This window comes from Crinia signifera, chromosome 12 (genome assembly GCF_055691185.1).
Source record: "Crinia signifera chromosome 12, ASM5569118v1, whole genome shotgun sequence".
Taxonomy (NCBI): Eukaryota; Metazoa; Chordata; class Amphibia; order Anura; family Myobatrachidae; genus Crinia; species Crinia signifera.
This window is the reverse complement of record NC_139228.1, coordinates 84,574,137-84,588,495: the sequence shown is the minus strand read 5'-3', so window position 1 is coordinate 84,588,495 and position 14,359 is coordinate 84,574,137. Positions and strand designations below refer to the sequence as shown.

The following is a 14,359-nucleotide window of genomic DNA, read 5'->3' as shown; positions in this document are numbered from 1 at the left end:
ACCATCCCTGTATTGGGAGTCATACCAGTGACATAATGCATAGGTGTGATTCATACAATGATCCACTGAGCTCTATCTGTGATGTAACAATGGTGACTGCACTACAATAGCTCTGGGAAACAGATAGGTGGTACCGGAGGGCCCAACGCAGAGACTGCTAAATGCTGCATATTTGTGTTATCTGTGTTAGTGCAAAAATTGTGTAGCACACTTTGTTGTATAAACTTGTGTGGCAATAATTTACATATTCTCTAAAAATAGAACAATCACTTCGTCGGCCACGTTGGCGAGGTGACAGATGATGCCCATTGTATGTTGTTACATTAGATTCAGTTTGAATGGGGGGGGGTATTCAGGGGTAGATGTATGAAGGAGTGATAAGGAAGGAGAAGTGATAAAGTGCCTGGTACTTTATCACCGGCCAATCAGCTCCTGACTATCCCTTTTAAAGCCCAGCCTGTAACAACAGTCAGGAGCTAATTGGCCGGTGGTAAAGTACCAGGCACTTTGTGGTGGTGGAACGACCGTCGCAAGGGGTTCGTTCCACCACTCACACACCACCTCCTCCGTCACCGCATGTGCACTTCACTTACTGCAGAGGGACAGGAACACTAGCCTTCCCATCCCATCTGAGCAAGAACAATTCCCCTGATGGGACGGCAGCCACACAAGACATTATAATGCTTCTGGCTGAACAGAGACCAAGGCCAGAAGTGAGGCAGGTGCCAGCTATGCCAGTTATTAAGCCCATGCCAGTAAACTAGTAGCCACAGGCCTTTGGCTGAATGCAATATCGCATTATCCATTGCACCAACTGTGGCTACTGCTCTGACAAAACATTTGGCTCTTCTGAGCTTACAGCACTTTGGGCCTGATTACGGCGTCAGCTGTCCGACCCTGGCAGGCATCGGCCCACCAGCACTGCCAGGGGAACGCCCAACGGTTTCATGGGGACCCCCCTCCCTGTGCGCCTCGAAGGCTGCGCAAATATACGCAGAGCCTCACCATCGGGCCCCGTCCAAGCCAACATGAACCACCCTCTTCATACAGAAATTCAGTTGCTATTAGAATAAGCCTCCCCAGCGGAACTATGGAACAGGGGGAACGGGCGCTCCATCAAGTCAAATAATAAACACAAATGTCCGGTTTAACCTATAACCACCGTCATGTTCCCGATTTATTACAGCCTGTTTTTACCCACCTGGTATCCGGATGAAAGACCAGCCATTCAATGGTCTGATGGCCAAGAGACCACGTGGGCTCTCGGGGAAAAAGCGTAAATCCCTTGTGGACCAATCAGCATGAAGTTCAGGCGCTCCAAATACAAGACACTTCCGGATCTCTGGGCTCCCTCCAGCTTTCAGCGCCTGACGCTCGTACTCCGCGCTTCGATCAGGACAGTAGGTGTCTATTGGTGTGGCCGTAACCTAGGGGTACAGAGATGGCTCATTTACTGCAAGGTTATTCCAATCATAACACATGTGGATGTTACATGCGGTGAAACTGCAGAGGTTGTGCTGTCCAATGTCACAACAACATATTACAAACACTGTACAGGCCATACACACTGGGCGACCTTGAGCTGAAAGCAGATCAGTTTTGTCATTTGAGCTGCTTTGACCTCAAAAGCCGCCCAGTGTGTATGACCCGGCGATGAGTGTTGATGCGCGCTCCAGCTTCATCGCTGTCCCCGCCGCTCATCTGCAGTTCAGTGACGGGGTGGATGGTTTTCCATAACATCCCCTGGGAAAATACAATGGGCAAAAATTTCAGCACAGCGATTTTCCCCATCATCGCTGTCCAAAAAAAAAAAAAATTGCCCAGTGTTTAAGGACCTTTACGCTAATTTCTGTCATGTAAACAAACTCTTATTAATGATAATAGAAATTGCAAATGAAGCCTCAACAATAACAGTATATGGAATTCCTTTGATGTCCATAGAAGCACAGTGGCCAAAATGACCCTACGGCCTGCATCAGACGCTCTACAGAAATGTAGGTACTTGTGTAGTTTCACGGCGCAGGCATGGCGCCGTGCTACTTCCGGTTTTTACGCTCGGCAAACTATCTAAAATAAACTAACTTAATTCCGTGCCAACATGGATAGTTCATACCCCCACTATCCATGTTGGCATGGAGTTGATTTTAGATAGCGTGGCGAGCCTAGCGAGCCACTGAGCCCGCAGCGTGGGCGAGCGAAGCGAGCCCCGCAAGGGGACTCAGATGCACGGCGCCATACTGGCGCCGTAAAAATACACAAGTACCGAAATGTATTATGTAAAGTAGGATATATAGTCATCAATGCTAGGGTTATATTAGGACATAATCCCAGGTCACTGATAAAAATAACGAAAAGGCATTAAAGGGAGAGTATTCAATCCCAGGCAAAATTTTTGACTGTTTTTTTTTGGTTGAATTCGACTCACCCTATTCAATCCACGTGCTGATTTTTCAACTGAATGAAAAATCCAGCAAATCCACGTGGTTTTGGCGAATTTGTGGCCAATTACGGGGCCGACGCAGCTCCCGTAAAATGGAAACTGAATCAGTGAAATTAGACAAAATAAAAACAGACAAAAAACACCCGTGATTGAATACTGATTGGCGGATTATTGACGATTTTTCGCCTGGCCAGGATTGAATTACCCCCTAAATGTGACAATTCCACTGCGAGATAAACCTGGTTGTTAAAACCATTTATTATCCACTCAGCTGCACGGTCTCACAGATCCTCCCATTCTACATCTTCATGAACAGGATTCTTCATTCCATATGACCCAGATAATTGGAAACTGCCCCAACCCCTTTGATTCCTGGCAGTTGCATTGGACTTTTGTGACTGACCCGTTATCTCCCTATGCCAGGCTCCCTAATGCATCTCATGCGCGGTTCCAGGAAGACCACCAGAGGCCAGCCACAAAAGAATGGCCAATTCGGTCAAGGGCAAATGCAATTAATGTCTGTCTTTTAGACAAGGCTGTCCACGTGATGTGCATAAATCACAAACGCACAATGGCAAGAAATTATCAGCTGTGACAGTCCTCTATAAAAGGAAAGAAATACAAGCGTACACATGACATCTTCAGTTATGTTCCATGACACAGAGCCGAAGCGTATATGCAGGAATTTTACTTGCAAATGATCTGTAGCTGTGAATACCTGCGGTTTTATTCAGTAGTTACAGGGGACTTCTAGCAAATAATGAGATGACTCCACTGCATAAACTACATTACAGAGAATGGTTTTCATTGGCCACTTCCAGGGCAAGTTTAGGGGTTAGGCTGCAGACTTTGGTGAGACTCTGCCCCCAAGCTACTTATATGTTTGCCTTTTGCAGGATAAGAACCTCCTCTTCCAGGCTCTTGTACAGCACTAGTCCCCGCCCACGACACTCCCCCTGATGCATTATGGGGCGGAATCTTCCATCAGCTAGCCGCACTGTAAAGCTCTGAAGCAGGGGGACTTCTGTTCTGATGCCCCGGGTAAAGGCACCCCTAGGCATGAGCCTAACCATGCCCAGGGGGGATCACTCCCTTGTATAAATGCTTTGGAGAAAATCCACTTCCCAGTTTGGAACTCCTACCACCAAAATAGCAGGAAGAAAATATGCGCCCCACTAAAAGATCCAACAGGATCTCTTACAGCACATGGACATTGGCTGCACCCCTGACGGTTGATGTGAGCCACTGTGGTCGCGTTGTCTACTTAATCTTTAGAGGCCCGGGCCTGAAGTAATGTTTTTGTCTGACAATTTCGGCAAATTCCTTCTTAGATGGACAAAACCATATGCACCGCAGGTGGGGCAGATGTAACATGTGCAGAGAGAGTTAGATTTGGGTGGGGTTTTACTTCAAAGTGAGATCTATAATGCAGTGTACAAATAAAGCAGTCAGTATTTACCCTGCACAGAAACAAAATACCTCACCCATGACCTCAGCGCTGTGAGGCAGTAATGTAACTATTACACCATCCGTACTGCCCCGTATATATAACACATGGTGGGGATAGAACCCATGACCTCAGTGCTGTGAGGCAGTAATGTAACCATTACACCATCCGTACTGCCCCGTATATATAACACATGGTGGGGATAGAACCCATGACCTTTAGCGCTGTGAGGCAGTAATGCTAACCATTACACCATCTGTACTGCCCCGTATATATAACACATGGTGGGGTTAGAACCCATGACCTCAGTGCTGTGAGGCAGTAATGTAACCATTACACCGTCCGTACTGCCCCGTATATATGACACATGGTGGGAATAGAACCCATGACCTCAGTGCTGTGAGGCGGTAATGTAACCATTACACCGTCCGTACTGCCCCGTATATATAACACATGGTGGGAATAGAACCCATGACCTCAGTGCTGTGAGGCAGTAATGCTAACCATTACACCATCCGTACTGCCCCGTATATATAACACATGGTGGGGATAGAACCCATGACCTCAGCGCTGTGAGGCAGTAATGCTAACCATTACACTGTCCGTACTGCCCCGTATATATAACACATGGTGGGGATAGAACCCATGACCTCAGCGCTGTGAGGCAGTAATGTAACCATTACACCGTCCGTACTGCCCCGTATATATAACACATGGTGGGAATAGAACCCATGACCTCAGTGCTGTGAGGCGGTAATGTAACCATTACACCGTCCGTACTGCCCTGTATATATAACACATGGTGGGGATAGAACCCATGACCTCAGCGCTGTGAGGCAGTAATGCTAACCATTACACTGTCCGTACTGCCCCGTATATATAACACATGGTGGGGATAGAACCCATGACCTCAGCGCTGTGAGGCAGTAATGTAACCATTACACCGTCCGTACTGCCCCGTATATATAACACATGGTGGGAATAGAACCCATGACCTCAGTGCTGTGAGGCGGTAATGTAACCATTACACCGTCCGTACTGCCCTGTATATATAACACATGGTGGGAATAGAACCCATGACCTCAGTGCTGTGAGGCAGTAATGCTAACCATTACACCATCCGTACTGCCCCGTATATATAACACATGGTGGGAATAGAACCCATGACCTCAGCGCTGTGAGGCAGTAATGTAACCATTACACCGTCCGTACTGCCCTGTATATATAACACATGGTGGGGATAGAACCCATGACCTTTAGCGCTGTGAGGCAGTAATGCTAACCATTACACCATCTGTACTGCCCCGTATATATAACACATGGTGGGGTTAGAACCCATGACCTCAGTGCTGTGAGGCAGTAATGTAACCATTACACCGTCCGTACTGCCCCGTATATATGACACATGGTGGGAATAGAACCCATGACCTCAGTGGTGTGAGGCGGTAATGTAACCATTACACCGTCCGTACTGCCCCGTATATATAACACATGGTGGGAATAGAACCCATGACCTCAGTGCTGTGAGGCAGTAATGCTAACCATTACACCATCCGTACTGCCCCGTATATATAACACATGGTGGGGATAGAACCCATGACCTCAGCGCTGTGAGGCAGTAATGCTAACCATTACACTGTCCGTACTGCCCCGTATATATAACACATGGTGGGGATAGAACCCATGACCTCAGCGCTGTGAGGCAGTAATGTAACCATTACACCGTCCGTACTGCCCCGTATATATAACACATGGTGGGAATAGAACCCATGACCTCAGTGCTGTGAGGCGGTAATGTAACCATTACACCGTCCGTACTGCCCTGTATATATAACACATGGTGGGGATAGAACCCATGACCTCAGCGCTGTGAGGCAGTAATGCTAACCATTACACTGTCCGTACTGCCCCGTATATATAACACATGGTGGGGATAGAACCCATGACCTCAGCGCTGTGAGGCAGTAATGTAACCATTACACCGTCCGTACTGCCCCGTATATATAACACATGGTGGGAATAGAACCCATGACCTCAGTGCTGTGAGGCGGTAATGTAACCATTACACCGTCCGTACTGCCCTGTATATATAACACATGGTGGGAATAGAACCCATGACCTCAGTGCTGTGAGGCAGTAATGCTAACCATTACACCATCCGTACTGCCCCGTATATATAACACATGGTGGGAATAGAACCCATGACCTCAGCGCTGTGAGGCAGTAATGTAACCATTACACCGTCCGTACTGCCCTGTATATATAACACATGGTGGGGATAGAACCCATGACCTCAGCGCTTTGAGGCAGTAATGTAACCATTACACCATCCGTACTGCCCAATATATATAACACATGGTGGGGATAGAACCCATGACCTCAGCGCTGTGAGGCAGTAATGTAACTATTACTCCATCCGTACTGCCCCGTATATATAACACATGGTGGGGATAGAACCCATGACCTCAGTGCTGTGAGGCAGTAATGTAACCATTACACCGTCCGTACTGCCCAGTATATATAACACATGGTGGGAAAAGAACCCATGACCTCAGTGCTGTGAGGCGGTAATGTAACCATTACACCGTCCGTACTGCCCCGTATATATAACACATGGTGGGAATAGAACCCATGACCTCAGTGCTGTGAGGCAGTAATGCGCTAACCATTACACCATCCGTACTGCCCTGTATATATAACACATGGTGGGATTAGAACCCATGACCTCAGCGCTGTGAGGCAGTAATGTAACCATTACACCGTCCGTACTGCCCTGTATATATAACACATGGTGGGGATAGAACCTATGACCTCAGCGCTGTGAGGCAGTAATGTAACTATTACACCATCCGTACTGCCCCGTATATATAACACATGGTGGGGATAGAACCCATGACCTCAGTGCTGTGAGGCAGTAATGCTAACCATTACACCATCCGTACTGCCCTGTATATTTAACACATGGTGGGAATAAAACCCATGACCTCAGCGCTGTGAGGCAGTAATGTAACCATTACACCATCCGTACTGCCCCGAATATATAACACATGGTGGGGATAGAACCCATGACCTCAGCGCTGTGAGGCAGTAATGTAACTATTACACCATCCGTACTGCCCCGTATATATAACACATGGTGGGGATAGAACCCATGACCTCAGTGCTGTGAGGCAGTAATGTAACTATTACGCCATCCGTACTGCCCCATTATTCATCATACTTATACACAATTAAAATAAAATAAAATAAAATTAAAAAAAGGCCACAAAAATACACATTCTTGAACACTGTAATATCTCGCACATACTGTGCCACACTCTGTATTATTCCGTTTGGGAAATAAAGAGACTACAAAAGAAAGAGCTGTTGAAGGTAATAAGCCACAAGCTGGGATCGCAGCGCCGGCAGTGGGGTCATTCGTATCTCCTAAGCAGGTGTCAGGCTCTGTTCTGTGTTTGGTCTGATAGCAGCTGCAGGCAGCTGTTATCTGTATGCCCACAATTACTGCTGGCTATCAGGCTGGAGACTGGTCTTTTATTGGGACTATAAAGAAAAGTCAACACAAGGTGTGTGCCTGCCACATGCCAGAGATAAGGAGACACCGTGAATCATGGAACAGTGATAAGATCAGCTGCAATGTGCACTTTCATGCATCAATAAAGTTGGGCGCACGCAGGTGCCTGCCGCAGTATAAGAATATATTATTATTACGGTATCTTTACTCTAGTGGACAATGGCAAAGTTCTTCAATTTCCTAGTAGTGATACAACCGTGGCGCTGTAAATGTATAACCGGTAGTACATTGTATTAATATTTTAAAATCAGTTGTAATTCATCTTTACTGCTGGCAGTGAGAGTGGGGTGTGGTATAGCGGTCAGACAATCGGGATCCCAACGGTCAGTATTCTGACATCGGAATCCCGACTGCTGGTGCTCCAACAGGGGGGAGAGTGCAAAGAAGCCCCTTGCGGGTTTGCTACGCTCGCCACACTGCGGGCTCAGTGGCTAGCTTCGCACGCCACAGGTTCTACTTGGACCCCCACAAGGGAGAATAGCCCCTGTCAGTTGGGATCCTGACTGTCTGGCATTTAAACAGTCAGGATTCCGAATACTGACTGCCAAAATCCCGACTGTCGGGCAGTCTTTAACGGAAACTGTTTGAGTGTTGGGCGTTCTGTATTTTCTGTAAAATTGTTCTACTTTAGCGCGAGGGGTTAATAACACAGCAATGTCTGGTTCTAGAGTCTGTAGTGTTTCATATATACAGTAGTGAATATATAAAGAGAGGGAACACAACAGCTTTACCAATTCAATACAGTAGTACATAATACAACGCTATTGGACACCAGCATGTGGAAGGCTGTCCTACAGATGTATCCTCGTACATCTTTCCTGCAGTCCGGCCAAACTGCCCCTCTTGGCAGGCCACATGACTATAGATACTTCTGGAACCAGGTGTCTTTCTTGCTAAGAATGCATATTAATTGTAACACAATGTGGCTAGAACAAACAAGAAGCTGTTTCCGAAACTTCTATATCTGTGTGCAACTAAGTCTCTGAATCTGATTACAAAGGGCTAGGACTGAGTCACACACAATATGCAGGTGTCATGCATCATTCGACTTAGTCTCCTCGTGTGTCCTAGTTGCATTGTTTTAAGACATATTTTCGGCAAAAAAAGACGCCCAGCGTTAGCAGAGCTGCAGGGGACCTGGCGGGTCACATGCCAGGAATCTTACTCTGCATGGCGGCTAGATGTAGGAGGACACATCTGGCGATTCTGGCAGTGCTGCTGCCTTCTACGCGGGACTGCGGAGGTTAAATATCAAGAAATGGGTGCAGTGTGCGCGGTGTGGGCCCCCCCTGGGATCCAGGGGCCCGTGTGCACTGAATCAATTATAAATACACCACTCTATATATTGGGAACCACCAATGTAGGGAACACACAAAAGGTTATTAGTAGAGCGGGATCTATAGTTGCATCCAATGAAATCACAGGGTAATCTATGACATCATAGCATAGTTTTAAATGAATAATGCATATGCTATCTGGGAACAAAGGTCCATACAGCTGTAAGCAGTAAGGTTTCCTGTCTTGGGCACCATTCTGTCTTTAGTTCTATGTCCTTAAAGCCTCACAGGTCTCAGTGAATGTGCCCATTGTGTATATACTTCCGTATTTCTAGGGTCCAAGGTACGCAATGCTAGAACAGTGCAAACAGTCTGCTGGGAAGTCAGGAATTACTGATACACTGTACCTGGCTCCCCGAAATATACTGTAGGTTGTAATCCATCTTCCTAATGCATTCATTAATGAGTGATAAAGTCAGCGGCTAAAATATGCTTACCGTTGGTGGGGAGGCGCACAAGAATGAGGGGAGCTCTGTGATTTGGCTGTGCAGTACGTGGGGTACACCAGATTTCCGTCGATGCAACAAGTGATCTGCGAACCCGGAGACAGGCTTCGAGTAAGACGCGAAAACCAATTTCTGTGAGAAAAAAGAAACAGTGCTAGGGTCAAAACGAAGATGCCGCTCAAACTGGATTTTTTTTTCATTTTTAGATTGAACATTTATTCCTCAATATTTTATTTAGAATTGTAGTCTCAAAATGGAATCCGGAGCTACACACATAACGGTTCAGAAATAAAACCGTTTCTGAGAAAACTTTGTCACAAATAACCAAATCTTTCTTTCCCTTCATGAAATTCTGATAACCGATCTTACGACGACCAGTGGCGCCGCTGATGGCTGCCTAGGTGCTGCGCAGCTCGGCGGGTATGTGCCCCCCGCATGTAATGTCCTAGTGTAACGTATGTAATGCCCCCCCCCCCCTTCATCCCTGCTTGATGCTGCACTGTAATCCGCAAAAAATTCCTATTGTGCGCAAGCACAAGTTGATTCTATTCTATTCTATTACCCTAAGGACTCCTTAAGGTCGCACGGTATCATTTTCTTCTGGGCTTGATTGGATATAACAAACTATGTGGTAAATTTTCTAAGATGGACGTTCTATTGAAGATGGGATGTTTCCCATAGCAACCAGATACTACTACTTACTTATTTGGCACCTTCTAGAACAGGCATGTCCAAACGATGGCCCTCCAGCTGCTGTAAAACTACAAGTCCCATCATGCCTTGCCACAGTTTTGGTATTAGGGAATGCTAAAACTATGACAAGGCATGCTGGGATGTGCAGTTTCAATGAACGTCCAAGCTCGCCAAGGCTTAAAATGGGCAAAGGGGGAGGAGGGTGTATGTGTGGGGGTGACCAATCAGCAGCCATAATCTTGGCAATTGCAGTTGCTAATTGGTCTGCCTTGGCAGCATTGCTCCAGCTGATAGACACACAATAGAACCCCAGGGTAAATAACTGCATGAAGCACCCCCCCCCCCCCTCCCCCCCATGAGAAACCTTATTAATAGGTGACAATGCAGGTATGAAAAGTAAGGGTCGATTCAGCAAGGCTTGCTAAGCAGCGGTCGCTTATTGCTTAGCGAGCCCTGAAACACAGCTCGGGCGAATGTGTCGTCGCCCCCCCCCCCCCCCCCCCCCCCCCCCCCCCCCCCACCGAATCCCCTCGGTACCATGTGATGGGATGTACATGAACACATCCCCCTCACATGCAACCGAAGGGGAGACAAATGGTCGCCAAGCATCAAAAGATTTCTCTCACTTTTTACTCTCGTCGGAGGCTGCCGACGTCAGCCGCCCCCCATCCCCAGCAGTCATGGTCGCCAAAGACATTCGTAAAGCGGCCCTGCACAAAGCTGCACCATCGGTCTCCAGCGGGAATACGCTGGGGACCGATCAGTATTGAATAACCCCCTAAAAGTGGTTGTTAAAAAAAATACATTTATCTACAGCGAAAATATTTTTGCTGAAACTTGTGCTACTGATAACTTGACGCCACTTGCAATTTTGCAAAAACACTAGGCCAGTGTTTAAAATCAACTACAGAAAAAAGACAAAAACCTTAAATATATTTTGTTCGTATTCCCTGGCAGTCTTCTGCTGGAAACACTTCAAATGGAAACTGTGGAAACATGAATTATTCATTGCTGGAAGGAGCATCTCGGACGCTCTCCCCTCCCCGCTGCAAAGTTTCCTCTCCCCGGCTATGGAAGGATCAGTTTACCAAAAGTGAAAGGATCAGATAACCACAACGAATGACAGAGGTCAACCCAAGAGAAGCGAAGGAAGAAAGCAGCTGTTGGGGAAGAATTATGCAACAAGCTTGGAGGAACGCGTGTTACAGCAATATCTTATATCTCCAACTGGGTTCCTTCTCCTAGTGTTACAAACACAGCCAAACAAAGGCTGTAACGGAGCTTCCACGTGAACGCAGCCAGCAAACAAGCAGACAGAAGGTTATTAAACAGCACTCAGCCTCGGTATCCTCCTACTGACCAGATGCTATATACTACGTGGTACACTAGCATTACTGTACTTACATTAGCACAAAGCGAACCGTAGGAGTCCAGGGTATTGTGCTGACCGTACACTGAACGTCAATCATTCACACAAACTATAATCAATCACAGTATGACATGATGAAATATGGGGGCCTATTCAGGGAGGGAGGGACGGGGGTGAACACAAGCCAGACCAGGGGAACTACCAGCGTTTATGGGGGTCCTGGGAGCGCGGGTGGGCTGATAAAAATAGGCCCATGGTCGGAATCAATTGATTCGATTATCAAACCTGTCCGATTGCGTCCCCCAACAATTCCATGCTGTGAGGTCCACTTCATAGGATGACCCGATGCTTGGATGACAATGACCAGAAACTGGGTTTCCATGTCCAGTTACTAATGAACGGAAATAGGCACCTACTGTACCAATAGGCACCACCACTATGGTGATCGGAGGTGAAGAGATTGTTGTCCATTGTACAACATTGAAGAGTTTCTAGGGCAGGCATGCAGAACCTGCGGCCCTCCAGCTGTTGTTGAACTACACATCCCAGCATGCACTGCAACAGTTTTAGCATGCGCAAATAGCAAAACAGTAGCAGGGCATGCTGGGATGTATAGTTCAACAACAGCTGGAGGGCCAAAGGTTCCGCATGCCTGTTCTACGGAAGGTTCTGAATGTCTGCTAAAGCTAAAAGTCAGCTCAATTCAATAGAAAAATTAGATAACATTCACAAAAGTATATGGAAAACGTATAAGTAATAACGTATTGGTGCCCAGACACCCTGCGATACTGATGGCATTCAGGCTGTTGTAGCAAATCCTGGCTGCAATTCGCAGCATGTATGGGAAATTCAAGTGTTTGATGTGATTCTATGGATCTTACCTGCAGGGTAGGAGAGCTGTGGATGCTGGGAAAGGAGAGCGGCGAATCCACCGAGAGTATAAAGTCTTTGTTAGATAGGTAAGCAAGTGGGGTATCCGACGCACTCTTCTCCGTCCAGAAGCGAGAATGGTGGAGCCTGTAGGCGGCTTTCAGAGACAGGAAAAGCGCTAACCATCTGCAATAAATCATAGGATGGATTTTACATCAAAACCACTTGAAACGTGCTTCCATTGTCCTATGCAATCAGATTATAAAAGGCCCGATCTTACAATAAAAACAAAACCGCGTATTGTCATAACTCCATTAACAAAACTACAGGGTAAAATGGTGCATGGCCTACATCACAAAACTTACCTGGATAGACTAAAAGATCTTAACATGTATAGTTTGGAGCAGAGAAGGCAAAGGGGGGACATGATAGAAATCTTCAAATATATTCAAATATATACAGGAGGGAAATTTTCTTTAAAGGAAAATAAGTAATAGAACAAGAGGACATGCACTGAAACTGGAGGGAGGTAGGTTCAGGGGAAATGTGAGGAAGAATTACTTCACAGAAAGGGTAGTGGATAAGTGGAATAGCCACCCATCAGAGGTGGTAGAGGCTAAGACAGTAGAACAATGTAAACATGCTTGGGATAGGTATATGAATATCCTTACAAAGAAATCAGGATTAAAAAGGGTTGAGATTACCTGAAGGGTAAAAAAAGGGGCAGACTAGATGGGCCAAATGGTTCTTATCTGCCGGCACATTCTATGTTTCTATGTATAAAAAGTAATGAGACCTATTTTTTTCTGACGCCACTCTGCGTCGCAGTGCGCATGCTCCAGGCGGGTTCAATGGAAGGGAAGTCGACTTCAACACGCATCGAGCGCCAGTCGCCTACGCGCTTCCGTGCGGTTTGTATCGTGGTTTTAGTGGACCCCTGTGTCCCTTGGCTCGGTTGAAGCTTAAAAATGCAACGTTCTATCGACCAGCGCTACGGGGTGTACAAACGCTTTGATTTTGATTTGTGTACACTGTGCCTTGAATGCAAATCGTAATCGATATCGAATGCAAAAGTGTAAATCGAATAAGAAATCGAAGGCCAAATCGAAAGGGGGGTGGAATTGGGGAAATTGAAAGCAAATCGAATCGATAGTAAATGGACATGTGAGTACACACCTTAAGCAGACACATGAAGGCCGGATGAAATGATGCCAGACTGGCAGGGGGCATTCCAAAGGTAAGTAGTATCCCAAGAGATACCCTGCATGTGAGACTATAATGTGAAGGCTGCAGTGGGTGGAAGAGAGAACGTGGGGAGACGAGGATAAAGCTTACCTGGCTAGATGTCCCTGGAGCATCAGGTTTTCCATCTCTGCCGGAGACATGTTAATGAAACGCAGAAAAGAAAAGCAGCTTCCTTGGTCTGCCCCTGTGGGTTAGAGAAGTGAGGGCAGGTCATCACCAATACGGCGGTCATGAGCCTTCAGGCAAGGGTAACTTTGTTACGCAGGATAACCTCTCATTATAATGACAGAACAATGTGATCAGTAAAAGCAAAAAAAATCTAAATTCGCAGTTAGACAATTGCAAGAAATGTTGACATTATATTTTACTTGACTGTATTGTGGCTATGTGACTGAAGCTATTATTTATTTTTATTTATTTATTACCAGTTACTTATATAGGGCACACATATTCCGCAGCGCTGTACAGAGAATAGTTGAACATTCACATCAGTCCCTGCCTCAGTGGAGCTTACAATCTATATTCCCTACCACATGTACACACACACAGACATTCTAGGGTTAATTTTGTTGGGAGCCAATTAGCCGACCAGTATATTTTTGGATTGTGGGAGGAAACATGGAGTACCCGGAAGAAAACCCACGCAAGTACAGGGAGAATATACTCCGCACAGTTAGAGCCATGGTGGGAATCAAACCCATGACCTCAGCGCTGTGAGGCAGTAATGGTAACCATTACACCATCCGTACTGCCCCGTATATATAACACATGGTGGGGATAGAACCCATGTTCTCAGCGCTGTGAGGCAGTAATGCTAACCATTACACCATCTGTACTGCCCCGTATATATAACACATGGTGGGGATAGAACCCATGACCTCAGCGCTGTGAGGCAGTAATGCTAACCATTACACCGTCCGTACTGCCCCGTATTTATA

At 46.4% G+C, this 14,359-nt stretch overlaps 1 protein-coding gene across 1 annotated transcript in view; it reads right to left on the bottom strand.

Annotated features, from left to right (window-relative positions):
• INO80 (INO80 complex ATPase subunit) overlaps nt 1-14,359 on the bottom strand; it is a 93,880-nt gene that overhangs the window by 30,297 nt on the left and 49,224 nt on the right. Inside the window, exons 23-26 of the mRNA XM_083167482.1 lie at nt 13,512-13,605; nt 12,188-12,362; nt 9,236-9,376; nt 1,202-1,427 (exon numbers count right to left, since the gene is read on the bottom strand). Of these exons, the coding sequence (XP_083023608.1) occupies nt 1,202-1,427; nt 9,236-9,376; nt 12,188-12,362; nt 13,512-13,605 (636 nt within the window). The remainder of the gene's footprint in view (nt 1-1,201; nt 1,428-9,235; nt 9,377-12,187; nt 12,363-13,511; nt 13,606-14,359) is intronic.